At 48.7% G+C, this 25,489-nt stretch overlaps 2 protein-coding genes across 2 annotated transcripts in view; one reads left to right on the forward strand and one right to left on the reverse strand.

Annotated features, from left to right (window-relative positions):
* The window catches only part of GAB2 (GRB2 associated binding protein 2), a 105,365-nt gene extending 84,956 nt beyond the window's left edge, over positions 1-20,409 (forward strand). Inside the window, exons 3-10 of the mRNA XM_082051294.1 lie at positions 268-508; positions 4,237-4,823; positions 5,895-5,989; positions 6,732-7,014; positions 7,932-8,022; positions 10,327-10,429; positions 11,288-11,413; positions 13,201-20,409. Coding sequence (XP_081907420.1) covers positions 268-508; positions 4,237-4,823; positions 5,895-5,989; positions 6,732-7,014; positions 7,932-8,022; positions 10,327-10,429; positions 11,288-11,413; positions 13,201-13,344 — 1,670 coding nt within the window. The 3' untranslated portion in view covers positions 13,345-20,409. The remainder of the gene's footprint in view (positions 1-267; positions 509-4,236; positions 4,824-5,894; positions 5,990-6,731; positions 7,015-7,931; positions 8,023-10,326; positions 10,430-11,287; positions 11,414-13,200) is intronic.
* Positions 20,410-24,410: 4,001 nt separating this feature from the next.
* The window catches only part of USP35 (ubiquitin specific peptidase 35), a 30,321-nt gene continuing 29,242 nt past the window's right edge, over positions 24,411-25,489 (reverse strand). The window contains exon 11 of the mRNA XM_082048396.1: positions 24,411-24,788. Within this exon, the coding sequence (XP_081904522.1) occupies positions 24,618-24,788 (171 nt within the window). The 3' untranslated portion in view covers positions 24,411-24,617. The remainder of the gene's footprint in view (positions 24,789-25,489) is intronic.

Below are 25,489 nucleotides of genomic sequence, written 5' to 3' on the forward strand. Positions count from 1 at the left end.
TGCAAGCCGCTGAGCATGTGATAAAATAAAATCATAAAATAATGATAAAACTATAAACTATGATAAAATATTTATTCCCCTACATGGTACCTCTAGTTGCATGTGCTCCAAGTAGAGGAGCCTTCTGTCCAGTGCATCACTCAGAGCCAGAAGCAAACCCACCAACCTCCATAAATGCTGAAGCATTTCAGTAAGGAAAATCCCAGGAACACAGGCTGCAGGGTCACTGTGTCCAGCCTCTCACCGGTGTGTTTTTTCCCTGTGCAGACACCCTGAGGAGCATCGCCTCCATAAACCACGCGCCTCGGTCCTCCCCGGCAGAGCTCAGCGGCGCCAGCCACCACCTGCTGCGAGAGCGCAAGTCCTCAGCGCCGTCACACTCCAGCCAGCCCACCCTGTTCACCTTCGACTCACCCGCCGGCCACCTCCAGAGCACCCTGTCCGCCAGTGCCCCCCAGGATTACCTTTTCCTCCACCAGTGTATGAGCAGAAAGTCAGAAAATGCAAGGTATTGTAGCCTACCCAGGACCAAACCTCAGGGATGGCTGAGGGAGGGGTTGGGGTGAGCGGCTCAACCCACCTCCATCCTTGGAGGTCTGCAAAACCCAGCTGGAGGAATCACTGAGTGATGGTCTCAGCTTATTGCGGTTGGGAGGAGGAGGTCAGAGCAGCGATCTCCCAAGCTCCTGGGTTTCCTGACTTTCTGGGTTGTATTAAAAACTGGGTGAATGGCCGGACTCAGAGGATGGTGATCAGTGGCACAAGGTCTAGTCGGAGGTCAGTCACTAGTGGTGTACCCCAGGGGTCAATACAGGGTCCAGTCCTGTTTAACATTTTCATTTATCCTCTGGATGATGGGGCAGGGTGTACCCTCAGCCAGTTTGCAGATGACACCAGGCTGGGAGGAGTGGCTGACAGGCCAGATGGTCTTGCTGATGTACCAGAGAGCCAAGCGAGTGATGAGCCCATCACAAACTACTTCAGAGGTGGTAAAAATTCAGCACATTCGTTTTCACTCTCACTGGAATTCATTTTCCACCTGGAGAAATGGACCAGCAGGATCCACACAAAGTTCAACAAAGAGAAGTGCAAAGTCCAGCACATGGGAAGAAACAACCCCCAAAACCAGTATATGCTGGTGGCCACCCAGCTGGAAAGCAAGTTGGCAGAAAAGGGTCCTAGTGGACACCAAGTTGAAGATGAACCAGCAAAGAAAGCAAATGGTGTCCTGGGCTGCATTAGGCCAAATATTGCCCACAGGTCAGGGGAGGTGATCCTTACCTCTGCTCAGCACTGGTGAGGCCACACCTGGAGTGCTGGGTCCAGTCTGGGCTCCCCAGTACAAGAGAGACATGGACATACTGGAGAGAGTCCAGCAAAGGACCATGAAGATGCTGAAGGAACTGGAACATCTCTCCTAAGAGGAAAAGCTGAGAGACCTGGAAGTGTTCAACCAGAATAAGAGAAGGCTCAGGGGGGATCTTACCAGTGTATATAAATACCTGAAGGGAGAGTGCAAAGCAGATGGAGTCAGGCTGTTGTCAGTGGTGCCCAGTGCCAGAAACAGAGGCAATGAGCACAGACACAGGAGGGTCCCTCTGAACATCAGGAAACACTTTTTCAATATTAGGATGTCCAAGCACTGGTGCAAGTTGCCCAGAGAGGTTGTGGAGTCTCCATCCTTGGAGATATTCAAAAGCCATCTGTACACGGTCCTGGGCAACTGGCTCTGGGTGACCCTGCTTGAGTAGGGGTGTTGGACCAGACGAGCTCCAGAGGCCCCTTCCAACCTCAACCACTCTGTAATCCTGCAGATGGGGCCCTAATTCTTACCTTTAACTAGGAAAAACACCACAACCAGAGGGATGGGCAGGGTTTGCATCGCTCTTCTGTCCATCCCTGCTGTAGCCCAGAGCTTGCTGGGCTTCACAGCAGCCCATGGTGCACCATGTGGTATTTCTGAGCAGTGGCAGCTCTCCACCTCCAGACACAGCCGGTTGCCTTAAATAGCGAGGAGGTTTTTTTTCTGGCATGAAGAGTTTTGGCTCGCGAGAGTGGCGAGGAGGGAGGAAGGGAGAGATGGAGCCCAGCTGGCGTGGGGTGAGAGCAGAGCCTGGACTGCAGCCTCCGCTGGGCTTTCCTGCTGCAGCTGCATTCCCCTACCCCCCAAAAAAATAAAAACAGCAGAAAAAGGCTCCAAAAAACTAACTTCAGATGGAGTTAATGGAACAGTGTTTAAAAAAAAAGGCTTTCTGATGCTCCAGCTGCAAGGACACCTAAAAGCCACCCTCTGAGAGGCCACATGTGGTTGGGACAGCAGGGAGGAAGGAGCGAGCACCGATGCTTTGGTGGCCAGAGACAAACTGGCCAGCGGCAGCTTCTGCAACTGGACCAGAAATAATGGCCCCAATCAATGCCCAGTGCACAGGGCCAGGCTGCAGGACTGCTGGGAATCCTTTCGGCACCGGAGCTCTTACTTTACTCATCCATAAAATGAGGATAATAGTAGCTAATTGGCGAGCAATGCTGAATAATTAACCCATGAGATGTTGCAAGTCCTCAGCCAAAAGGACCCTGACAAAGCCCAAACATCTCCTGGGCGCACTGAGTCAGGGGTTCGTTTGTCGTATCGCAGCATCACTTGTGGTTTTTTCCCCAAATGAGCCCTATTTCTGAGCGCCATCTCGTGCTGGCTCCATGAAACAGAGTCACTGTTGTCCCTGCAGAGCATCAACCCCACCGGAGTGGTGGAAACCAGCATCTCCCAGCTTTTCCCATAGGGCTGGCACTTCCCCAGTGATTTGCCACACCTGGGAACCTTCCCCATAACCATTTCTGTTTTTCCCAGTATGGTGACTGACACAGGGCAGGACCCTCTTCCATGGGGAGATGTTTAAATGGGGCTGGCTGAGCCTTTTCTGGCTGTCACCACGTGGTCCCCAAAAGCCTGACCTACACGTGGTTATACCTCTGTGAGCAAAAATACCCAGCCCAAGGCTATCTCTCACCCTTCCCGTGTGTATACATTAGCTCTTCATGGCACGGTAACTCTTTTTTGGATCTTTGCTGAATTTTCTACTTCCACGCTGCTTTAGATGGCTTGAAGGAAGGTATCATCATCATCCACATTCAGCTTTGCCATGGCTTATCCTCATGTCCCAGTGCTTCATCAGAGATACTTGCATTTCCCTGAGTCTTATGGGATGGGGTCAAGATGGGGAGAAAGAAAAACCCAAGTAGCCAATTCAAGCATCCCCTGACTTGAGAAAATGTCATCTGCTGAGGTTAAGGGTACAGAAAGCCAAGCCCATGGGGCTCATGGTCTTCTGCAATGTTGAAGCCTTGAAAGAGGAATTATCAGGAGGGATAAAACAGGAGATGAAACAACTTGAAGAGAATTAGCAGAGGAGCACTGGCTAACAAGCAGTCATTAGAGGACCGAGGTCTCCCCAGTGCTTGCCCTCTGTCCTGGCTGCTGTCGCCAAGTGTGACCACAATACAAATCAAGGAGTCATTAGCAAGGCAGGGACCTAATGACCACGCTGCCTCACTCAGCCAAGGGCACTTGAGTGCTTTTATAAATCTGAATTCAACCCTGAGGTTCATTCTTCCTCCCCTGCAGATCAGGGCTGCAAACCCAAAATCTCAGCTGGGAGTGTCCTCAGCCCCTCGGGGCTTGCCCTGCAAGATGAAAGGATGGTGGCATGGCTGGAGGCTCTGAAATAGAATCACAGAATCATTTTGGTTGGAAGAGACCCTCAAGTTCATCGAGTCCACCTGTTAACCCAACACTGGCACTTAACCACGTACCTAAGAACCTCATCTACGCCATCAGGAATTTTTCCAGTCCCTCTCAAACACATTTGCAAGGCACTGCGGAGAGGTGGCCAATGCATGACGGCAATGCTGATGGGGTAAAGCTTTGCAGCCGTGTCGTGGGTTGTTGTCAGCTGATGCAAAAAATGCCCTTTTGGAGCTATTTGTCTGAATAAAATGCTCATTCCTGCCTAAAGTCCTACCATGGAGCTGAGTGCTCCCAGCTGTAGCTGGGTCATTTTGAAGGTGTTCTCAGGACAAAATGGGTTGTGGGCACGTTTGAAGGGGTCTGAGATGTACCCATTGCCCTGGGGTTGGGCAGTGTGGGTTGGGAAGATAACAAACTGGGGGAGCAGAGCTCAGTGCACCCCAGGACTCGGTCTTCCCCCATCTCAGCCCCTTTCTCCCCTTCCTTCGCAGGAGCGCCAGCTTCTCCCAAGCCACAAGGTCTGCCTTCTTCATGCGGAGCGACACGGCGGTCCAGAAGCTCTCCCAGGGCAATGGGCACTGCGTGAACGGGGTCGGCGGGCAGCTCCATGGCTTTTACAGCCTGCCGAAACCCAGCCGGCACAACTCGGAGTTCAGGGACAGTGCGTATGACCTCCCGCGCGCCTTCGCTTCCTACACCCACCCCAAGTCGAGCCTCACCAGCTCCGAAACAGATAACGAGGAGGTCTACACCTACAAGACTCCCAACAACACCCTATGCAAGGAGTTTGGGGAGCTCTCCACGGACTCCTACGACATCCCTGCCACCCCACTTTCCATCTACCAGATCCCCAGGACATTTACACTGGACAAGAACCACAATGCTCTGGCTGTGGCCGCCAGCGACTCGCCTGCCACACCACCCCCACGGCCCCCGAAACCCGGGCAGATGGAGCCACGGTGGGGCAGCCCACCCCAGCGGCCCCAGCCTGGTGAAAACTTAGGGCTGGCCCCCATGCCAGCCACCATTCCCCGGAGAAACACGCTGCCGGCAGTGGAGAACAGCAGGCTGCACCGAGGTGAATTTGGGGGTGGGGAGCTCTGGGGTGGCTTTGTCCTACCCAGGAGCCTTGGACGGGTCAGCACCACTGGGTTGTGGTAGGACTGAGGTGGCTGATGCCATCAACTAGGGGGTTGGACACAAAGACGCTCTCTCTGGTCAGGATCTGACCCTGTTTTTTGTATGTAATGGGCACGGAGAGGCAACCCCAGGGCTCTGTCCACCCAAGCTGCTCACCTGACTCTTGGTTGTGTTGCTCCTTCAACCACAACCTCAAGCCTGCTTGCCCATGCAGCTCTTCACCAGATTTTGGTGATTTCAGCCATTTTTAGCTTGCTTCTAGTTCAGTTCATAACTGTGGTTAACAGAACGCACTTCAGCCTGGAGCTACCTTGGCTTTGCTTACCAGACAGGGTCATAATTTTGCACATCTCCAAGATCTGATGCCCCCAGTGCAGCAGAACTGCCCTTCCCGTTGGCCATGGATGGGCCACGGATGGGCGTGCCATTTCCAAACCTTGTGCCTAGGATTAGATAGTTGCAAAATAACTTAGAAGGGGCAGTTGGAGAGAAAACATACTGTAAATGAGGCACACAGCTCCCTGAAATGCCTCTTCCATCTCCTCCTACCTAAATACCAACATTTAGGCTGAGATCAGACCCATGCTTAGCAGTAGGCACATGAGTCTAAGAGCCTAGCACCCCGTCCTCACCCCGTCTTCCCCTTACTGGGGGCTGCCAGCCCTCACATCTGCTGAGTGAGCCATAACAGAGCTCTCCCTTAACCCAGTTTTGTCACCGTGATCTACCTTATCTGACATCTTCACCCCTGGGTTTTTGCAGCACTTTGACAGAACCAGGTTAGGTCCGTGTGGCACGTGCAGTTGCGTTAACACATCAGAGAGATGCTAATTGGGAGGGAGCGTAGCAGGGAGTCTGTGACGGGCTAAAAGACACGTCTTCCCACCAGAGTCTCAATCACCGAGAGTAGATTGTTCCCTCACAGTACCTGGATTTTGTTTTCAGGAGTGCTTTTTATTAGCAGTTTATTAGTGCTGGGACATGTTGTGCATTTGTGGTTGTGTTGCAGCTTCTTCTTGTGAGACGTACGAATACCCCCAGCACGGGGGCGGCAGCGCTGTGCAGTCAGTCGAGTCGATGAACGACGGGTACAACTCCTACCTGGTGAGTTGGCCTTGGTATCAGTCACCACGCTATAGGCACATTTTGCACCTTGTAGATTCAGAGACAAATCAGTTCCAGGTTGAACCTCACAGACCATTACATCAGAGCTAAGTCAAGAAGGGTTTTATTACTGATTTCAGTTAAAACCATGGTGGCCAGCAGGGTAGAGATGGAGGGACAACCACCTAACCCAGAACCACATGCAGAGCTTTGCTTTGGGTGCTTCCACAGAGTGCATCTGCTTGGAGCTTTGACCCAAAAAAAGCACCCAGGAGTTTGGCTTCTTCCTGAAAGCCTGGGTTGCTGCTGAGCTGAATTTTGACACGTTGCCAGAACAGCCTCTTTTGTGCACTTTCTGAGAGTTCCTGAGCTGGAAATGACATTAAAGCAGCTTTTCATATTGCATTTTAGTCATGGCCAGAGCCCAGGGAAAAATTACTTTCCAGGTTAAAGCATGCTCCTGCAGCTCACTCTGATCATGAGAAGAGGCTCAAGTCTGGGTTATTAAGACCTTTCCCTGAACTCAAGATGTCACAGTGTCTTGGAAACAGTGGAGGTAGACCTTCTCAGTGCAAACTGGTGGCCAAGGAGGGGACCGACCATCCCTTCCCTCTGTCCTGAGATGTTAGAGCTGGTCCCACCTCAGGTGCATGTTCAGTAATGATGAGATGATGGGGTTTATAGTGGGATGGGGTTGAGAAGTGTCTGATGCTCACAGTACATCCTCCCATTTGTCCCCCAGCAAGCCAAGGCAGTGGTGGCCCGCTCCCACAGCACCGACTCTGAGGACAACTATGTTCCCATGAACCCTGGTTCCTCACCCCTGATCCACGCCGAGAAAGCCAACGACAATGCCCAAAATCTCTACATCCCCATGAGCCCTGGACCACATCACTTTGACCTGGTGGGGTTGTCCTCAGCCACCCTTCCCGTGCATAAAGGAGGAGCCATGGCACAGTGCCACAGACGGTTGAGTGAAATCCAGCCCCCGCCAGTCAACCGCAACCTCAAACCTGACCGGAAAGGTAAGAACAGTTATTTGTGGGCAAATCTCTGCAGGAACTCTTCTATTCTTGTAATATTTTGGATTGCATCTATCATCTTGTACACGCTCAACAGAGTCATGTGGGGTGTGATTTTCTACTGCAGCACAGTTAGACCTTTAGATCTTCTCCATCCCTGTTTTTCAAGAGGACCGTGGTGCAAATGCAACTTTCATGGTGCTCTCTCAAACCCTTCCTGGCCTTTACAGGAGATGCATGTCACAGGCAGGATCTCACCCTCTTTAGCTGCACCGCTCCCTATGCTCCACTCAAAAAATCTCTGTTGTATTCAGATAACCCAGATTTTTTCTTCTGTTTCCTACTGGCTATCTCTAGGCAGTTCTTCCCTCAGGGCTTTGCCTCCATCCTCCAAATTCCTCCACAAACCATTGCCCAACAGGTCACCAAGGACATGCCAAGGAGAAGGGCTCCCATTGTTAGGGTGTCAGCACCTAACCCCGTCAATGTGCTAGACGAGGGCTGGGGCTGGAGTGAACCACTCTTCCACCCAATGAACCACCCATGATGAAAAGAGCTTCCGTGTTCTCCTGCAGAGGTCCTTTCCCATTGTCTATGAGGAAACTCTCTGGTCAGAGGCAGCTCAGGTCTGGCAATGCCTGGTCTTGTCCCCATATAATGGATTATCACAGGTCCTTAATTAATGGATTTATTATACTCTGGGTTTGGGCATTTTTAGCAGATCTCTGTTCCCTGAGAGGCTTAAATGAGTGTAGAGATTTTGGTTGGGGAAATTTGTCAACAGCAAGGAGGGCTGGGGGCTTGATTAGCAGAATGGGATGCAAATAGCAAGTTGTTGAGGAGCATCCTCTCTCATGCCAGCCATAGATGCTTAATTGTAGGAATGTGCTGCCTCTGAATGAAAGGTTTTTTGTCCCCAGCAAAGCCATCACCTCTGGACTTGAGAAACAACGCTGTCATCGAGGAGCTTCCCTTCAAATCGCCAGTCACGAAATCCTGGTCCAGAGCAACGTGAGTAATGCTTGGAGCAGGAATTCTTGCTCTGCTCTAACAGCAGATCTCTGGTCTCACTCTCGCTGGTGTTCACCTGTAGCCATGCTGTCACCTTTGTTGTGGATTAAACATCTCTGGTTGAGTGTAATGGGGATGTCAGCTGCCCTTCATCTCACTGCAAAGGTTTCTTGTGGCCTGCCATCTCTTTTTGGCCATGTTTCTCATGGGCCATCTTGAATCAAGCTAGAAGTGAGCCCAGCCTTTGGATGCAGAGCCAAATTTCCCCAAAAGCTGGATGTTGCCTTCAGCCCTCCTTTTGTTCTTTGCCAATTTTAGAAACGGGAGTTGCAGAGCTGGGTCATGCTATGCAAACATCTCCACTGGGATGAAAGCCCACCATGCTCAACACCATCTCCACCAGGGACCAGAAGCAGCTATCTGTGAAGAGGAACATTTATGGAGTAATTCTCTCCTAAAATATCCTGCCACATCATGGTGATTCGGAGCTCAGGGATTTCTTTGGTCACATCATGGCCAGACTTAGGACCTGGGGCAGATACTGTTGAAGCAGAGGGGCTCCTCTCTTGGACCCCTCACGAGCTTAGTCAAGCATTGTAAGAGCTGGAGTTGTACTCCCCAACTTACAGGTGGTGGCAGGATGATAAATTGGTTTAGGTCAGGATTTCACATGAAAGCCCAGCATGTGGCCAAGCAGCTAATTAAGATCCCTTGAAGATATTTCCTATTTCTGGGATCTGACACCACCCGGAGGGCTGTGGCTCTGAAGCAGGACCTGTAGTCCACCACGAGTCATGACCCAGCTGAGCCACCCCAACTCAGCAGCACTGGAGCCACAGGCCACAATTTCACGTCCAACTTTTCCCCCCAAAACCCCACTGTAGTCTCAAACCACAAAGTGACATTTGCAGGGTCTGACTGAGCTGTGTTTTGATTGCCTTGAAAGCAAAGCCTAGCCTGAAGGAAGTCTGCAAAATGAAACCAGAGCACTTCAGAGCAAAATCTGCCAGCCAAAAATAACAGGATTCGCACAATTCCAGTTCTGCTGCTAATTCGTGGTCTGATGTTGCCCAATGAAAGGCAGAGGCAAAGCTTGGCTGCTATGACTCCTCTAATAAATTGGATTGTGTGGAGACTGACTGCAGGGCATGAGCACTGTGTGCTGAAATCACTGCACAGGGAAACAGCAAGCAGGGTTTGATTGACAAGACGTCTGACCCAGGAGAAGCTAATGGATTTTTCCCTTATCAGCTAATCATATGACCCTGCCTTTACTGCAAGGCAACAAATAGCTTTTTAAGACACAGGCTTTAATGCCAGATGCTGATTGCATTATGTTATTCTGTATAATCAGATTTGGCCAATTGCAAGCAAGACAATGCCTCAGAGGTTTTGTTTTTCAGCAAAAAATTCAGATAGAGCCCTGCACGGTAAACAAATCCTGGAGCTGTGGTGAGGCTGGGGGTGAGAAGCTCCACTGAGGCTGGGTCTGCATCCTCCACAATGAATTATTTCCTGTGAGATAAAAGAGTTCATGGAGCCCAGTTTATGTAACTGATAGCAGGAGTGTTACAGGTACATAGCAGGCAAGTTGTTATTAAAAATCCTAGAAAGAACCAAATGGGAACACCAAGCATGGTGATTTCTGACTCATGGGAAGGTTGAGTTGGAGAACTTCAATGCCAGCAGCTTTTCATGCCCAGGCCCCAGGTTGCAGAATCACAGGCTGGTTGGGGTTGGAAGGGACCTCTGGAGATCATCCAGTCCAACCCACCTTCTAACGCAGGGTCACCAGAGCAGATCACACAGGAAGGTGTCCAGGTGGGTTTGAATGTCTCCAGAGAAGGAGACTCCACAACCTCTCTGGGCAGCCTGTTCCAGGCTCTGACACCTCACAGTAAATAAGTTTCTCCTCATGTTCAAATGGAACCTCCTGTGTTTCAGTCTGTGCCCATTGCCCCTCATCCTGTCATTGGCACCACTGAACAGAGTCTGGTCCATCCTCTTGACTTCCAGCCTTGAGATATTTACAAACACTGATAAGATCCCCTCTCAGCTTCTCCAGGATGAACAGACCCAGCTATGTCAGCCTTTTCTCATAAGAAAGATGCTCCAGACCGCTCAGCATCTTTGTAGCTGGAGTTTCTCCAGTAAATCATTGTTCTTCTTGAACTGGGGAGCCCAGAACTCCAGATGCAGCCTCACCAGGGCAGAGTAGAGTGGGAGGACAACCTCCCTCAACAAACAACAATGGACAAGCAACACCTGCCACCACCATTAACGCATTGACCCTTGTCCTTACAGCCAGAGCTTCAACGCCGGCTCTTTGCAATACTGCCGCCCTGTCTCCTCCCAGAGCATCACCAGCACTGACTCGGGAGACAGCGAGGAGAACTACGTGGCAATGGTAAGGGCCCCACAGCTGAGATATATGGTCCTGGCAGGACATATACATTCCCCAGCTCTGCAAACACATTCCTAGCTCGTGACATGGAAGTGCTCAGATAGCACCATGAGGAATGTGGTGTAATCCTTATGTACATCCCTACAGGCACAAAACAGTGGCTTTCATTCCCAAAATGACACCTCCCATTGGGGTTTTAACTGCATATGAGATTGGGAACATATATCACTTACTTTGGGAGGAATTAAGAGGGGATAAAAATGTCTATGGACTATCACAGTCTATTTTCCTAATTTAAGTTGATTTTTTTTTTTCTATAATAGCTGCTTACCTCATGTTTGTGTGGAGGGCAGGGGCTATTGTAGCAGCAGCTGGGAGTGGTACTGTCTGCAGGGAGGGGGTTTTGTCTCTCCTCGTGAAGCTGCTGACTTGAAGCATATTTTTGAGGCTGTGTAACTAAGGGGGCAGAGGGAATCTGTGCTCTGTATAGCATGGTTGTGTTTAGTGAAGATCCCAGAGCTGGTCTGGCCTCACTGAGGTGTGGTTCCTGCAAAACGCTGAAGTCCACGTCTGATGTCAGGCATGTGAATAAAATCAGCACAAAGGCAGCAGAACTGCGCCAACACATAAAATCAAGACCATGAACTTGAAATATTTGTTAGCACAATATACAGTATATATAGTCCCCCAGCAGCTCTGCACAGCCTGGTCCCAGAGAGGCAGGTGAGCACATATCCAGGCTGGGACCTCTTTTAAAAATACAACCAAGGCATTTTGTTGCCAGATTTGTTTTAATTCCTTTTTTTTTGCCTTCTTCTCATTTTAATCCTCATTATCTCTCCTGTCTCTTCCCTACATTAGCAAAACCCCATTTCTGCTTCTCCTGTTCCTAGTGGCACCAACAGCCCAGCCCCTAAAAAGAGTTCGGGGAGCGTGGATTATCTGGCCCTGGACTTCCAGCCAAGCTCACCAGGGCCACACAGAAAGGTACGGGGGGGGTTTTTTAAACTTCTGATTAAAAGAGATGAATTTTTTAAGGGTTTTTATGCACATTGGCAACAGCATGGTCCAAAGCCCTGGGCAGGGTTGATAAGCGGCACTGTAGCCTCAGAGGCATGATTTTCCCTGCAGATCCTCTGGTGTATTTATTCTAGGTCAGACTTGATCTGTGTCGCACGTCTGCAGCCTTTCTGGAAGTGTCACCAGAAAACAAGCATGTTCAGGGCTTCAGGGATGCTGATGAGACCAGAACTTCAGCTGGAGATTTTATATTCCAAAGCTGTCAAGAAGTATCCCGAGAAGCATCAGAAATTTTTGTTTTCCTCCTTCAGAACAACAGATCCTCCAGAACCAGACTTGGGTTTTCCACCTGAGATAATTTCAGGAGCTCATTCAGAAAATGCTGGGCACCTGCCTCCTGACAGTCAGGGGCTTTTAAAGGGCACCATTTGGGCAGGAAAAGGACAAACTGCTTTTGAAAAGTAAAGCTGATGTTTAAAAGCTAGATTATGTTGAGCTAATCAAGCCATTGCCCAGTGAGAAAGAGCTGTGGGGAGAAAATGGGTCGGGAATGGGATGCCTCTGCCAAGTTTCACGTGGAAATGTGAAAGGAGAAAGCTCCTAAAGACCCACATATTGGTGACTTTTCTCCAGATTCATACACGGGGGAAACAAAAGCCATCCTAAAGTGAATCACAGGAAAACAGAGCAAGGGAGGACCTCAGGGCATCCCCACATCCAAAGGAAACCTCTCCTGAGGTGGTGGGGTTGGACTAGATGACCTTTGAAGGTCCCTTACAACCCAAACTATTCCATGATTCTGTGACAGGCAAGGCTTAAAAGTCTCACATGACATGAGGGACCAAAGGCAGGTCTGAGCAAACTGTGAGGGAGAAGCAGAGACTGGCTCAAGCAAAGCAGCACCTGAGCGAGGGGATGGTGAAGGACAAGGCACTTGATAAACCTTGGTGGGAATCACCTGTGAGTTGGCCTCAATTTTCTCGAACACCGCCTTGTTTCCTAGGCGAGGCATCTCACTGGTTAGGTCTTTTTTTAATTTGGCAGTTCTCCCTTGACTGTTTCTTTCTTCCCACCAATATTTCTGCAGGTATTACCAATTTAAATTACATCCCAACCTGCAAAGGTGACTTTCAGACCCTGAAAGCACCATCTGGGTCTGGTTGCAAGTAGCTGGAGGGTCCTCTGAAATGCTTGTAGAAGCAGACAAAGTTCCAGGCCTCAAGCAACTACAGAAACAAGTATCTCCTTCTTCCTCAACAGGTCTCCTTGGTGAACCTACAAACACATCTGTTGTTTTGGGGATGAAAATAATCTAGTGCCGTAGGTGTGTAGAGTCAGCACAGTTAAGAGGGATGGAGCTGGGATTTTTATGTGTACCTATAAGAGTTCTTGAGTTCTTTACAAGAAAATGAGCAAGATGCAATGCTGAGTTTGCAGTATCAGTGGTTAGATACCAAATTTGCAACCAAGCGTTCACGTCCCAGAGTTGGCATGAAGGTAGAGACCCAGGTGCTGTTTCCACCCTCCCATTGCACTGCAATCTCAACCAAGCAAGATGCAGAGTAGACTGAAATCTTTCATCTAAGACCCTTTGGGAAGTTAAAGGGAGGGTGATGAGCTATGGAGTCTGTGAGAAAGCAGAGGAGATGCTGGCGAACTTGCAGCACCCACGTTGCTGCTACGGGAAGGAGCGAGAGGGAAGAGTAAGGAGCTGATGAGTGACCAGGCGGTGGCCATGTTTCTCCTCCCTACAGCCCTCCACCTCGTCGGTCGCCTCGGATGAGAAGGTTGATTACGTGCAAGTGGACAAGGAGAAGACGCAGGCGCTGCAGAGCACCATGCAGGAGTGGACTGATGTGCGGCAGTCCTCAGAACCCACCAAGAGCACGAAGCCGTAGCGGTCGGGGACAGGCAGCGAAACAGGCAAATGTCCCACTTGGCTTCCAGCTCCACCTGAGCTGGATTTCTGAGACTCGTCTGCAGAGGGGAGGGGGGAGTCTTATTTTTTTTTTCTTTTATGACAAAAAGAAACTTAATTTCAGGGTAAGACTTAGCAGATACTGTTTGCCAGTGATAAAGACCAACGATGTTCGGTGGCTCAGTTTGTGCTTTAGCTGCTGGATGCACTATCCAGGAACTCCAACTTAGCAATACCAGGTTTCACCTTACACATCTTTTGCTTACAGCTATTAAAGCCACCTCGTATGTGCTAACACTGCATCATCTCTCCCCGTCTTCTTCCACACCATACCCCCAAACCGTGCTGTGCAGGTTTGCAGCATCTCTCCTAGGACATCATTCTCCAGCTCTTATTCCCCACTCCTTACAGTTGCACTCTTCTCTGCCTCCTCCCAATCCCAAAACTGAGCAAGGATCATTCATTTCAAAATCACTTTCGTTGTCCCATCTCTTGTAAATAATATGTTCAGAACCTCTCAGGGCTATTCTCCTCCTGGTGGGATAGCCCCCATGTGCTTGGCTGTGGTTTTTAGCCTTCAGGAGCTGTAAGAGCATCCAGACTGTTCCATTGAATGCTGGGTCTTGCCCAACCTACACACACATATATGTGAGCGTGTGCTCACACACTTGCATGCATGTGTGAAGCAGCCAGTTTTGTTGGGCTGTCTTCTGATTATGATGGTCTCCAGCTTCTCTCAAAGTCAATGGGCTGGGCAGATTGGCTTTGAATGGCAGAATTTAAGCCCTGACCCACTGTCTATCTGAAACCAATTTCTTGCGAATCTGGCCCTAAGAAGCAAAATCTGCTCTTTGAGGCACCAAAAGAAGCCCAAAGAGTGAGAGTCCTACATTCATGGCCATCATGAGAAGCTCTGTGGCTGAGTTCAAGGGGCACAGGGAGGCTCTGGAGACCCTGTATATCTAGACTGGTGTGAGGATAAGTGACAAGGAGGGAGTGGGAGGCTGTTGTGAGGACAAGGAGAAGGTGGATGCTGAACTGCAGAGGTTGGTCTTGGGTGACGAGGTCCAATAGGGTGTATATTGGAGGAAAATAGTAGAGTCATTGAAACTTGAAAGGGGTTTGTAGCATTGAGGGTGTTGGTTTCTTCTCCCCAGTAGCAAGTGATAGGACAAGAGGAAATGACCTCAAGCTGCACCACGGGAGGTTTGGATTGGATATTAGGAAAGAATTCTTCCTGGAAAGGTTTGTCAGGCATTGGAACAGGCTGCCCAGGGCAGTGGTGGAGTCACCATCCCTGGAGGGGTTTAAAAGACGTGTAGATGACGTTCTTGGGGACATGGTTTAGTGCCAGTGTTGGGTTAACGGTTGGACTCTATGATCTTGAAGGTCTCTTCCAACCAAATTTTTCCTATGAGTCTAAATGTTGGTTGATGGTGAGGTCTTAGGCTTGGGAAGAGTATGGTCAGGAGAGTCAGGGCAAGGTGTTTCAGTGTTAGCTTTAATGTAGCATTATGGTTGGTTTGTGGTGGATGCAAAGGACCAGACTAGATATTTTCTCCCCATCTTCAGCAATATTTCTTCAACACAGAAATGGGGCCTGTTGACGTTAATGACCCTAAGCTCTAATTGTGGATAGGAATCTGCTATTGTCCCTTGCCAGCCTACTTGACACATACAGGCTTCGAGATCACTCCTCAGGCAGCTGCCAGGCACAGACAGCCGAGAAGGAAGAGACAGTTTATTGCAGAGATAATAATTCATGATCTCATGAAAACAGGAAGGACTAATGATTGCCATGGAGCAGCCTGATTGCCAGACAGCGAGCGCTGACACGGATAAACAGGCTGTCCGCAAACCAAGAGCCAAATGACAAGACGTTAGAAAGATTAGGTAATAATATTTATTAAATAGCTGGAGCTATTCTTTCTGCAAGCTGAGCCCCTCCCAGCACCATGGGCTCTATGTTGCACCAACACCACCAAGTTGCATTGATTATCGATGCTTAAGCATTAACACATTTGTTTAATCTTGGTCTGAGTTTGGAAAGATGTGACGCACATGGGCATCGGATACCAGTCCCTTAAGGGCTGCGTGCTGGTAAAATAAGTCTTGATCTTCCAATACCAATTTATATTTTCTTCTTGAATGCCATGAAAGGGAAGGATATTAATGGAAAAGCTCTGACAACCCTTTTAAGACACTAAAATGTTGTCCTTTTACAGCAATAATGAAGCAGCTATCCTAATGTTCATGGCAAAAATAATAATCATCTAGGAGAAACAAAAAATACCCAAAGGGAAGATTTAGCACAGCCAGATGCTTTCTGAAGGTCGGGGACTGTGTTACAGCCTGCAAGGGCCTTTGCATCTCATTGGGGGCTTGCACATTTGCATGGTGAGATAATGTAATGAAGACCAGAGTACAATGCTTCATATTTCTATAGCCTCTTTCATCACTGCATCTCAGGGGAGACTAAACTTTGGGCCAGATCCAGAGCATGCTGAAGTGCGCGTTCACCCGTGTGAGCTCCCCATCCCCACCAAAAGCAAGTGTAACTCAAATGGGAAGCTGTTTTATTCCGATTTCATCCTCTAAACTGTGAAGCGGACAGAAAGGAAGATGAGGTTGTGGAAGAAGGGTTATGGTGCCCGCTGGATGTATTCCCTGCCAAAACTGTGCTGTTCTCCTCACAGATTTTGGGAATAACTCTTTATGCTGCCCTGGGTCTGTCTCAGTAAAACAGTGCAATAATCTCAAACTGAAACTGAACCCAGATCCAGGATAAAAAAATCTTGAACCGGACCAAATCTTGGAGAAATCAAGGGATAACCGATGCTCAGATTGAGTCTTTTAATCCACGTGTGAGACGGGGAGGTCAACAAGTCCCAAAATCACCCTGAAAGTGGGGAGGCAGCAGGGCAGTTGTCATTTCTGGTGGTGCAGTGGCTTGAGGGACAATACAATGGGTTGGGATGCATTTTGCTGAGTCCGTGCCCAGTACTTCCACACTGGGACTGGCTACACCCAGTGCCCACTCTTACATTTAATCCAAAGAGTTAACTAAGATTGGAAAAGCCGTTTGTGGTACTGGAGAAACTAGTCCTTTTTCTCTACATCCCACAAATGTCTATATTTGTCCATGGGGCAGGCACTGGTATGGGGTAGCTCTTTTCCCAGGCTCAGACCCCCTGTTTTGACGACTTTCTTTCACGAGCATCCCCAGTAACTGTCTCTGCATTTGGCAGACCAAGGACCCAAATAGCCCAAAAGTGGCTATTTTGAAACCACTGGTTGCTGGTCCCTCTCTGCTTTGCAGTGAGGCCTACATTTTCTGAGAAACAGATATATTCCTCCATTTTTATCCCTGTTAAGCACCAAGCAAATGGCCCCTCCAAACTAAGCAGCAGCTCATAGACTTTATGCATTGCCATATAGACATGACTATATCAACCCCTCCTGAAAGCCTTTAAGTAATCAATGACTGCAATGGAAATAGTCATTCCTGACGGTTGTCAAGCTGATTACAGCAGTCCCCGATGATTAATGTTTGTGCAGTGTTTAGTCTTAAACCATATTGAAAAGCAGCTGGTTTAATTACACGGACTGCCAAGAACTTTGTCCTGAAGGCATTGAGTTTATCACATCCACTCTATCCTTGGATGCTCAAGTATGACTGATTCTTTTGTTAGAAATAGGTATTTTAGGAAGCTGGGAACATTGCAAATGATTCATTTTAATTGCAATTAAAATGGCTTGAGTCTTCACGTCAGAGCCTGCTCTTCAGCTCTACGGTCCCATTTAAGAAAAGGGTGGTGCTTACATGTGTGTGTGCTCGTGGAGAAGGGTTGTCTATGGGATAAGCATCATGACCCCAGCATTTAGTTTTATGAAGTACCAGTGCCATGCCCCAAAGCTCTTCCCAAGCTTTAAAATCACTAAGCTGGTGGTTTGAAAGGCAGAAGTCTCCAAAAGCGTGTATCCCTTGCTGAGATTGTGTGGCTGCTGCTCTTTGTTCCTCTGTCTGGTGCGATGTGTGAGCTGCCTTGGAGCTGATTTGGTCAGAACTGACATTTGAGTGGGAAATACATTTCTAGCTCTAAATGGGTGCCAGGCCTAGGCTTAGTCTCAAGCAGGAGAAAGAAAACAGGAGGAAAGAGGCAGTGGAGTTTACCAGCAAGATTTGAGTCTTGGTCCTCACCATGTACTCCTTTAGCATGAGTCTCAAATCAGACATACAGAGAAGATTAGTGGGTTGTGGAGTGGGGTTTTGCTCAGCAAAAGCCAGGTACTGGTGGGAGAGGAGCTTTCACCACTCTTGGGGCTTCCCCAGGGCACTTCACTCGAGGGGGTCATCCTACCCAACTACGTGATGCCTCGGCTCTCTGGCTTTCAGGTAGTGCTGGTCCATGCGGCCAGCTCTGGGCTGGGCAGGAAAAGCCCTACCAGAAATATGGAGGGGACCTGGACATGCTGGGAGACACCTTGCTCCGGGGCTCCCGTGAGCTGGTCACAGGGAAGCAGTGCCATGGCTTCACAAGGTTGTCCTGTGAGATGCCACCTCCATCCTTGAAGCTTTTGAAGACCAAGCTGGATCAAGCCCATAGCTGAGCTTGCATGGAGCAATGGGTGGGACTAGAGACATCTGTTCTCCCGAGTTTACCCTGAGACCCTGTGCTGCTGGCGCTGAGTGGAGACTCCTCCATGTGAGGGAAGGGGACAAAGGTACTGTCTAGAGTCCTATAACATATGAAACAGGGTCAGGGCCTCTTTTCTGTCCATGAAACCAAGTGGCAAGGCACAGCTCAATCCCTAAGGCCATACACCCCCTAATCCACAGTGGGGCCATCCCTTGCACCTAGGAGAGGGCTGGCTGGCCCAGAGCAAGTCATCCAGAGCATGGACAGTCCAAGCAACAGGGGACAGCCTGAACCTGTAAATTTGTTAAGACAGACATCAAGCCAGAGCTCTCTGCAACCCCACACCAGCATCTACACCTTGGCGTCCCAGTCCCTTGAGCATACTGGGAAGCGTTGACTTGTTTTGACCACCCATTGAGCATGGCTCCCTGGGAGGGGCAGAACCATGCCCAGGTCTGATGCAGTGGTGGACTTTGTTAGGAAGATGTTTAAATAGCTCCCAGGTCCTATCTGATCTTCCTGGCCCAGGAGGTGAATAAGAGGATGGTTTTCTCAAGTCATTATGTTGTGTTCACACCTGGTGATATTGCTGTTCCACGTAAAAGTTGACACTCACCCACACTGTGTGTCCTATTGGAGGGATGCTGTCTGGATGAGATGAGTGCCTATGGAGAAGCCCTGCTTGTAATGGGAAGGGTGAAGAGCCTAACCCCAATCCCAGCCAGATGACACCCATGGCCATCAAAGAGCCTCCAAGAAAATCAGAGAGCCCAGTCCAGCATTGAATCACAAAGGCCAATAGACCAGTTTAGGACCCTCGGCGAGTCTGCATGTCTCCTCTGCCCTGGAAGCATCAACATGCTCACATGTACACAATGATCTTGGAACTGTTAATGAGGCTCTTGCAGGCAGAGACATGCACCTTTTGGTCAGTTCACCCTCCATCAGCTTGTCTGTGGTGTCTCATCCTTGTAGTCGCAATTTCATCTCTTCGTTCACAACTCCTAGAGTTGTATTGTTGATCAGGTTGCTACTTCAGTGGCCGATCTTGGGAAAAGTTGATATGTAGCAAGGTGTCACCAAACAGCTCTCCCCATGCCAACCCACAGCCTGGCACATGGTGTCCTAATTTTGACACCAGCCAACAATGTCTGAAGCAGAAGCTGGGCCACATGGCTTCTTCTCTTGAGTTAAAAGAGCTTCTCAGTGGACTTGCTTCAAATCAGAAGGGTCTTAATTTTTTATGCAGCCAACTACTAACATGTAATGGGTTCATTTTTAGGCCAGTGGGTTGACTATATGGGAGAGGTTTGCCCCAAGACCAGGAGACAAGAAACCATCATTTTTACTGTCATTCTTTGGGTGACACCACACTTCATCCTCAGGTGGGACAAGAGGGTTCATTTGAGCTCTTGTATGCCGCTTTTTCTCCAGCTTTTAAAATGAAGATTTTCAGTAGTTATTTCCCCACCTCACATATGCATTATGAGATGAAATTAATTGACATCTAATAACACAAAGAGCTGTTTTGAGTCTGTGTGCAACGGTTGGGCAGCATGTGGTGCTACCCCCTTGTCATGCCCAGCATCACGCACGACACTGCACATCCCAATCTGCAAAACTCATTAAAACCCCTCAATCCTTAATTACCAAGGTGGAAAAAAACTCAGGGGGACTTTTCTCCTGAATGAGGGGACTGGGAGAGGTGATAAGCCATTTGCACAGTTTCAGCGTTCTGCTGCCACATCGACCCTGAAAATAAGACATTTTGTTTGAGAGCCCTTTGGGCGTTGGGAAGAAGGGAAGGGAGCAGGACCCTGGGCTCCAAGGGGAGCCCAACGATGAATCCCGTAGGGTTAGGACCAAACCTTTAGAGTAGTTGTGTCCCACTCAACCCCACCCTTGGTGAAGCCAAGGGATCCCCATTGACTTTGGGCATCGTTGTGTGGGAATGGACCCAGCCAAATTAGGGTAGTTTTCTCTATTTGTTTCTTAACCTGCTGTGAGGGGGTGTTAGAGCTCTGGCTCTGAAGCCACCGTGTCGACAGCTGATTCGCAGGGATGTTTTGTGTGTTACAAAGCCTATGACTGTTCTTAAAGAGGAGTATTTTTAATTTTTTTTTCCATTTGTAGAAGGAAGGACAAGAGTAATCTGTGGCAAACTGTACAGTATGTGTCTTCTTGTGGTGTCACTGTTTGAATGGTTATTAAGTTTTCAAATCACTGTGGACAGCTAATCACTTAAGTTATTAATTTATTCTTCGGGGTTTTGTTGTTTGTTTTTGTTGTTTTGGTTTGTTTTTTTTAAAAAAGTAATTTGAAACAATTATTTATCCTGTAAATCAGTCTTGAGTGAAGCCTAGATAATACTTTTTTTGCTGTTAATAAACATGGTACATGCCTGACATGAAGGTGATCTCATTTTTAAGTACTGTATATACAGTGGGAAAGCAACAGGAAAATAAAAGAGTGATAATAATGAGACATCTCTCACTGGTGACTCCCAGCATGGATTCAGAGTGGAGTAATTAGTGACCGGATCAAGTTGAATTATGCAGCATCTTTAAAGACTTCAGAGCATCTTCCCAGCATGTCACCAGGTATCTCCTACAGCTTCAGGTGTCCGGTCTGTGCAATCAGGGCCTTTAGGATGTGGTTGATGGCAGAACCTAAAATGTGTGATTTTCAGCTGTTAAAGTGAATTTCATACAATATATCTGCTCTGGGGATACACTTTGGTGTGTGCAGGGTGAAGACCATGAGCAGCTTGGCACCTGTAAGCCCTGGCTCAGGACACCAAATCACCCATAACGCCTAAGCACAAATCTTTTTGCCCAGAGTGCAAATTTAACCCTTGCCCCACTTCAAGACACTTATATCTAATTAAATAAAAATTATATAGATGCCTGAGGAAATACACCTCCCCACAGCACAGCCTCTGGATCCCGCTTTTTAGACAAAAGTAGCATCGTCTCACTCCTGCAGCACATCTGGGATCCCAAACCTGGAGCTGAGGACCCTACTGCAAGCTCTCCTTGGCCAGAGGCATGTGTGACTCTACGGGCAATATTATCGGTTATACTGTAGCATAGACTTTACTAATATACCATATACAAATATTACTGTTATTACTAACACTAATACTAATATAGCATATACTATAATTGGTATAGCACAGATACCATAGATACGTACTGCTATACTAGATTTCTGTAAAGCCTTTGATATGGTCCCCCATAACATTTTTCTAAATTGGTTTGATGGATGGATCGTTAGATGAACGAGGAATTGGCAGGATGGCTGCATCGAAAGAATTACCATCAACAGCTCAGTGTCCAAGGGGAAACCAGTAATGAGTGGTGTCTCCCAAGGGCCCATTCTGGGACCAATACTATTTAATATCCTCATTGGTGACCATTTGCAGACACCACCAAGCTGAGTGGTGTGGTTGATACTCTACAGAGAGAACTACCATCCAGAGAGACCTTGACAGGCTTGAGGAGTGGGTTCAAGTGAATCTCATGAAGTTCAACAAGGCCAAGTGCAAGGTCCAGCACATGGATTGGATCAACCTCCGGTATCAATCCAGGCTTGGGATGGAGGGATGGAGAGCGGCCCTGTGGAGAAGGACTAGAGGGGTGCTGGGGGGGTGAAAGACAGGACATGAGCCAGCAACGTGCGCTTGCAGTCCAGAAATCCACCCTTGTCCTGGGCTGCATCCCCAGCAGCGGGAGCAGCAGGTGGAGGGAGGGGATTCTGCCCCTCTGCTCCGCTCTGGTGAGACCCCCCTGCAGTGCTGGTCCAGCTCTGGGTCCTCAGCACAGGACACACATGGACCTGCTGGAGAGGGGCCAGAGGAGCCACAGAAATGATGCGAGGCTGGAACAGCTCTGCTGGGAGGACAGGCTGAGAGAGTTGGGCTCTTCAGCTGAAGAAGCTACGGGAAGAACTTATTGTGGCCTTTCAATATATATAAAGGGGGTTTATGAGAAAGATAGGGAGAGACTTTTTACCAAGACTTGTAAGGATGGGACAAGGGACAACAGTTTTAAACTGAAAGGAGATAAGTTTAGACTGGGCATAAAGAAGGAATTCTTTCCCATGAGGGTGGTGAGGCACTGGAACAGGCTGCCCAGAGAAGCTGTGGATGCCCCATCCTTGGGAGTGTTCAAGGCCAGATTGGATGGGAGTTTGAGCAACCTGGTCTAGTGGAAGGTGTCCCTGCCCATGGCAGGGGGTTGGAACTAGATGATCTTTAAAGGTCCTTTCCAACCCAAACCATCCTATAGTTTTATGATTTTGTAATATTAACAGTGTATTACTAATATCTTACATATATATTTGTCTGATAATTGTATATATGTGTGTATATTGTAATATATATGGATATAAATACATAGTTATACTATATACATATATATAGTAATTATCTGGGGGATAGGATCGTGGAGCAGCTGTAGATAATGCTATGAAAAGAGCGCTTCAGGGCTGAGTCCAAAAGATTAGTCCAATGTATTGTATGAAATGAACCGGGACTAAACCAGACCACGTCATTACACCGTTGAAACTATCCAGGCTGCCACCCGTGCTGAGCACTGTGGGCAGTTTGCCTCTTCTTATCTAAGAAAATCCTGGGGAAAAAACAAGACATACTCAGGGAAGAACGTAGCTATGATACAGTCTCTTCATCTTCCATGTTGGATTGATTATCTGCCTTGATTATTTAGATAAGCATCTCATCAAGTCAGAGACACTCTCCTGTACAAACACCTTCCAGTACGAGGCCCAGAAAATGCCTCAAGGTAACACCCCAGCACAAAGCAAGGAGCTGACACAACAGCAACAGGAAAGCTTTTGGCAACCTCTTTGGACAAGAGGTTCATTAAAGTCTATTAATAATACCAGGAACCACTGTACTTTTTGTGTAACTCCAGCTTTGGGTCTGTATTTATTTCCTCTTGGCACCCCTTGAAGTCTAGCTGACTTAAATACAACCAACACACTCCAGCGCTCATCTACAAAACCCCACTAACAGGATTGTGATCTGCATTTGGAGGCCACCCCATCCCGCCTCTGCCTGCTCCCCTTTTCCAAGCCATCACTCTGCAGGGTTGTCCCGCGTACATGAGGTTGGATGTTTGTCTCCCACCAGCTTCCCTATCTCTTTTTTGACCCATCGGCCTGATAGCTATGAGTATTGCAACAAGACAGAAAACCTCTCTGTTGAAGTAATTAATTTCCTTTATTTATATATTGGAAAGGCAATAAAATGATACAATAGTATACACTAGAGATTTGATCCCAAGTGTCCTGTCTAGCAGGCTTTCTGCTCTCATTATCTTCTGTGCTTTGCCTTTTCCTCCACGGCAACTCAATATTCCCACCCCACTACCCCACGGTCAGGATTAGGCCCTGCACCCAGGACCTAAGGCACAAATTTCTGCCACATGAGCTAGAGAAATCTCTACTACAGGCACAAGGGAGGAGCAGGCAGGGACAACAGCTGGGGAGGGACATGGGAAGGAGTTGTGGTCCTGTAGACCACAAGCCTGGGGCTTGAGTTGGCCTCCTGCCGCCAAAATCAGCCCCTGCCCCCTTATTGATTTATAGAATACATTGGTTTACACAGTATGTATTTATATTGGGTTGATATATCTGGTTGGGCTGCTCTCCTTGCAAATCAGCACTTAAAACAAAAATAGCTAGTGAGTTTAGTGGCGTTCTGTCATTTGCTTCTCAGGTCAAGGTATCCCAAAGGAAAGCCCAGGTTTTAAAGGGCAGATCCAGCCTAGAAAGCCATGAGACAACAGCAGCAGAAAGAGGTTGACTGCGTCCTAAAGACTCACCTGGAAAAACAGCTGTGTGTCTGGGCCTGCCATATACACTAACAGCATCCAGAGGTCACCAGTAACTCAATGGGGCTTTGCTGGAGCCCAAAAAACGCCAACTGGACCAGGTCAGTCTCTCTTGGTGGAGGGGTTTGTGCCCCTCGGTCTTGGGTGTTTTTCAATACTGTATAAAAGCCCTCTGGTCAACCTGCCATTGCTCACTGTGAATGAGAAGGCTTCCAAGTTCATCACCCCACCAGATCAATGTCGCCACGTTGGCTGCCTGGCATTTTTCAGCCTTTTCAGCCTTTTTCTACCTTTAGAAGTGTGTCATGGTGGGTTCTCAAACCAAAAAACACCAGGTAGAGGCCCTCTCAAAACTGACTCAGCACCATGGGAAGGGCTGTGGATGGGACATGCATGGGACATCTCCATCGCTGAGGCCCCACTGGGTCTGCCTTCATCCCGGTCCCTGTCCCCTCCCCAGGCTGGTGGCACAGCTCACAGCAGGCAAGACATGGCTGTGCTGAAGCAAAAGGGCACTTCTCCGAGCTGTCAGCAGCTGCTCATCTCTGCATTAGCTTAATTACATTAAGGCGTGAAGAACGAGTGCATAGGAAGCAGTGGGACCCTCCAGGTGCCTCCAAATCAGCCCCTGAGTTCTTTTCCATTGAAATGTTCCCCAAATCCTCCTCCAAGATGCTCGTTGTCATCAGGGTGAGGAAGAGGAGCCTCTGGCTTCAGGTTGGCCACATGGACATTGACTACCTGGTTTAGCCCATTGGCTAGAAGACGAGTCCATGAAAGGAGCCGGATCCACCCCCGCCTGCTGCCGGGCTGCAGCCACCTGATGAGTTGTCATCATCCTTGTCCCTGTCAAAGTCTCTCCACCACAGCGGGGATTTCGGCAAGGTGGAAATGTAGGCGGCTCTGTTCCTTGCTTCTTTTTCCTGTTCCTGGGAGAAGGAAGGAGGAGAAGTAACACAAGGATATCTGCAGCTAAATGACCTGGGTGGGGGGATGCTCCCACCTTCCCCGAGGAGCCAGGAGCCTGTTTGGTTGCTCCTGGGAGCCTTCTCCAAATTAAACCAGGGCAAGAGGGTCATGTGCTCATGTCTAGAGCTTGGTGGGAGGGATGCCGTATTTAAAAGGGGCCTATGGGAAAGATGGGGACAGACTTTTTAGCAGGGCCTGTTGCGATAGTACAAGGGGTGATGGTTTTAAACTAAAGGAGGGGAGATTCAGGCCAGACATGAGGAAGAAATTTTTGCCCCTGAGGGTGGTGAGAGCCTGGCCCAGGTTGGCCAGAGAGGTGGTGGATGAACCATCCCTGGAGACATCCCAGGCCAGGCTGGACGGGGCTCTGAGCAACCTGAGCTGGTGAAGATGACCCTGCTCATGGCAGGGGTGGCACTGGATGAGCTTTGCAGGTCCCTTCCAACCCAAACTATTCTATGATTTTATGATTCTATGATCGCATCTCGCCAGCAATCAAAAAACAACCATTCCATGTCATCTCTGGAAGAGAAGGGATCCCCCAACTTCACCTGGGTGCTGCTTACATCCTATAGGATGCTGCTGTTTGGAAAGCATTGAACTCCACTAGCTGAATGAAATCTGTATTCCCAATCTCACCCATCTTTCCCAGGCACCCAGG

This window comes from Streptopelia decaocto, assembly GCF_964273445.1.
Source record: "Streptopelia decaocto genome assembly, chromosome: 1".
Lineage (NCBI taxonomy): Eukaryota > Metazoa > Chordata > Aves > Columbiformes > Columbidae > Streptopelia > Streptopelia decaocto.